Genomic DNA, 3,747 nt, shown 5'->3' with positions numbered 1-3,747 from the left:
TCTTCTTCTTCTTCTTCTTCTTCTTCTTCTTCTTCTTCTCCTCCTCTTCATCTCCCTCCTTTTCCCTCTCTCTCTCCCCCTCTTTTTCTCACCCCTTTCTGTCTATTATTTAAAGTTTTCATGCTGGCAAATGAGTACTAAAAAATATGTGTACATTGAAGTGTATATATATTATATAATATAATATTTTATATATGAGAGAGAGAAAGAATGGTGAAAGATAGTTTTTGGTCAATGGAAGACAAGACAGCGTGAGGCACCGGAGTCAAACCCACGTGTTTATCTAGAAAGTGTGGCAGAGCACTTCAGAAATGCCAAATTGTGTAAGGTGTGTAACAGTAAGACTGAGGTGTAGAATTTTAAAGCTTAGTTTTAGAGGACTTGTAAATAAAATATCAGGAGTCTGAGCTGAAGAGAAGACCAACAGATTGGATTTAAATGTTGTCAGTACCAATTCATGAATAAAGCATTAGGACCAAAAAAGAAGAATGTCTGTTTGTAACTATTCCCTGCCAAGTGTCAGACAAATCTCAGATTGCAGTTCAATATGCATTAACACAAGTAGCACTCGGTAAGTAGACAGTAGCAGGCACAGATATATGACTGTATACTGGGATAGTGAAAGGAATGTTATATGCTGTGTTGGTGGTTTATATTTTATTATTCATATATGCTATTATCCATCCTATATAACCCATCACGACCAAAGTCATATGTGCTTAAGGTAAAGGCTCTTCAATCTCTATGTACAACCCTTGACTAGTGGAATTTGCCATAAAATTTATGAATTTCACTTCCAAATAATTCTTAAAGTCTTACTTCTTCCTCTATGAATAAATATAAATATAAAGTAGTTCTATAAGGGGATACAAGAATAGAAAATGATGGTCATGTATAAATTTGCATACTCACTCCAAGATTCATGCCGGTGAGATTAGCCACTTAGAAATCAATTCCTTCTTTCACCAGTCATTCATTTTGTCAGTCACATACTTAATGTTTTCTAAGCACTGGGTACTGTCCCAAACAATAGATTGCCTTGATAGAAATGGACACAAAGCTTCAGCTTTAATAATAATGATATGCCTGCTAAGGAGGTCAGAGGGGCAGAATAACTGTCATTAAAATAATTAAGGAGAATCATGAAAGATAACAATAATATGTAGAGGGCATAGTTCATGTGTTTTAAAGATAATTAGATTACTTAACTCTCAAAAATACAGAAACCTCAGTAATCTTGGGAATCAAAAGCTCAGCTTGGCATAACTAACAAAGTTATTTTACATATGTGATTTTATCTAAAAATTTTAGTAATTTCTTCATCTAAACTTAGAATGATGTTTTTTAAATAAGGCAAACCTAGCTGACTTAAAGAAGCACGACCATGGTTTACAGCTATTCCGCAATTTTCTAGCTTTTCTTCTTACTGCATTTCAGTATGTGGCTGTGACTATAATAAAGTTACAACCCAACTTTGAGGTAGTTAAAACTTTTTAATATTTTGTTTCTTTAAGAGGCTTTTTATTATTTTTGAAAGACACATTATATTATTGAGTATATTATTGCTAGTGAATTTAGATATAATCACTTTTTTTGTGTTTTGGTGTACTTTGGGAAACATGGTGTTTTTTATATTGATCCTGTAATATTACTTTTCCCCTAAGGTGTTATTAGAACAGCGTTGCCAAACATGGACAGAGAAGTCAAAGAACAATACCAAGTCCTCATTCAAGCGAAGGATATGGGTGGACAACTGGGTGGGTTGGCTGGAACAACACTCGTCAACATCACACTCACTGACGTCAATGACAACCCTCCTCGATTCCCCAAAAGTATGTCATCTACCTGTAAGAATACACTGTCAGAGTTTCAAGAAAGCATTTCCTGTGATGTCGTATATTAATGCTGTGATAATTGAAATAATCTCTCAGATATTTTGATCTTTAAAAAACAGAATATAATGCATAAAAATTACATTTCTTTGGTTTTTAAATATTTGATAAAAATCATGCTTATATTATTTTAATAGAGCCCGTAGTTGTATAATCATATTTCTTCTATTATTTTCTATCTAGGTACAGTCTCACAAAAGGTTTGTGTCCTTCCCTGAAAGTTTGTGATCTATGAAAGCAATATAAACAAGTAAAATATGACATAAGACATAATACTTACAGCATATATGCCACTACATTATTTTATAATGTAGCAGATTATAGCAGATTTGGCAAGTATAAATGTTGAACTATTTTTAGATACCCAGTGTTTGTGAAAATATATTTATACTGCTTCCATTCCAAACAGTTATCTCATTTTAAATTTGCAATAGGTGAAAATTGCTTTAGTTTCTAGGATAATGGAATGATCCTCACCAATTTCTTCTCTATAACTTTGTATCTGTTGTTGAAAATGAGCACTTCTCACCTCTGTTTCATCCTGTTTTCTCTTGAGTGTTGTGTTTAACACTAGTCATACCTATTCGCTTTCTGATGGGCGTTCAAGGATTATTTTCTGCTTCTTCGGTGTTAGAGTACTGAGGCAGAATGGTATCATTCATGTTTTTATAGGGAACATGATTAAATCACTGCATAGTTATTTGCCTGGTCGGTTCTAAGTCATAAATATTTTCTTTTGCATACTTACACGAGTTTGAAAGTTCATGTAATAAAATCTGCAATGTAGACAGTGTTCCATTTTGTGGATATTTTATTCCTTTCAGTAATCTTTTCTTTACAGGTTTCACTGTTGGAAATTTTCAAAAAACCCCTTTGCTTTATCCACATTCTAAAGCACAGCATATATTCTTTGTGGAAATGTTTCCTCTTCATGATCAGTAAGAGTCTAATTACCAAATATTATGAGTGGCAATTAGAAATCATCATACTTTAATGCATGCTAATGAGCTCCATTTAGCCATTCCATCAAGAGTGCATATTTCAAAATGTCATGATGTACTTGATGAAGATGTCCAATTTCTGTGAATTGATTTTTAAAGATTAAATAATTCATTGAAGTCATACTATAAATGAAATGTATAGAACAACTTACTATATAATGTGTTTTGATTAATGAAAAACAATGCCTTAAAGCAATATTTTTCACTTTACTTTGTTACTAAGAGGAAAAAAATAGAGAAACAATGCATTTGATTTTCTAGTATATGGCCTCATTAATAATATGCCCCCAACTAAACAAACTTCCAATTGTCTTTTCCTTTTTCCCTCCCTGCCTCCCTCCCTCTCTCACTCCCTTCTCTCTCCTTTATTTCTTTTCTTCCTAAATGCAAAAAGCTGTAATAGTTTGAACAGGGTAGATTGGGAAATTGCCTTTACATAGAAACCATCATTATGAGCATAGATTCTACTTTGCATGTTGTACACAGAAAACTGTTGTCATTCACTTGACTGATAATGAGGTTTTTTCCAGGCAAGAATGCAACACCACTGCCAATGGAAAGACAATCTCAGTGGGAAGGAGAGAAGGGAGTGTTTAGGTTTATGCAGATAACCAGAGCAAGGCTACAGCAGCATGACATGCCCTATCTGAATGGAGTTAACACCTGCATGTTCTTAGGAAAGAAACATGATATTCTTAGATCTGAAAAGAAACAGAAAGATCACTTACAGGTCAGATGCAGAGAAAACAGAATGTGGAATAAGCATCAGAATTTATTAATACTGACTCAAGTTCAATATTGTTGATATAACTTGGACCACATGACATTAACCAGCAAAATATATAAAGGGTAAA

General features: G+C 33.4%; 1 protein-coding gene across 2 annotated transcripts in view; it reads left to right on the top strand.

Moving 5' to 3' along the window:
• The window catches only part of Cdh12 (cadherin 12), a 1,253,457-nt gene that overhangs the window by 1,131,889 nt on the left and 117,821 nt on the right, over positions 1-3,747 (top strand). For both annotated transcript variants that reach the window (XM_008846023.1, XM_008846025.1), the window contains one exon: positions 1,665-1,832. In XM_008846023.1, the coding sequence (XP_008844245.1) occupies positions 1,665-1,832 (168 nt within the window). The remainder of the gene's footprint in view (positions 1-1,664; positions 1,833-3,747) is intronic.

This window comes from Nannospalax galili, unplaced genomic scaffold, assembly GCF_000622305.1.
Source record: "Nannospalax galili isolate Female #2095 unplaced genomic scaffold, S.galili_v1.0 scaffold600, whole genome shotgun sequence".
Classification (NCBI taxonomy): domain Eukaryota; kingdom Metazoa; phylum Chordata; class Mammalia; order Rodentia; family Spalacidae; genus Nannospalax; species Nannospalax galili.
This window is presented reverse-complemented; position numbering and strand designations above follow the sequence as displayed.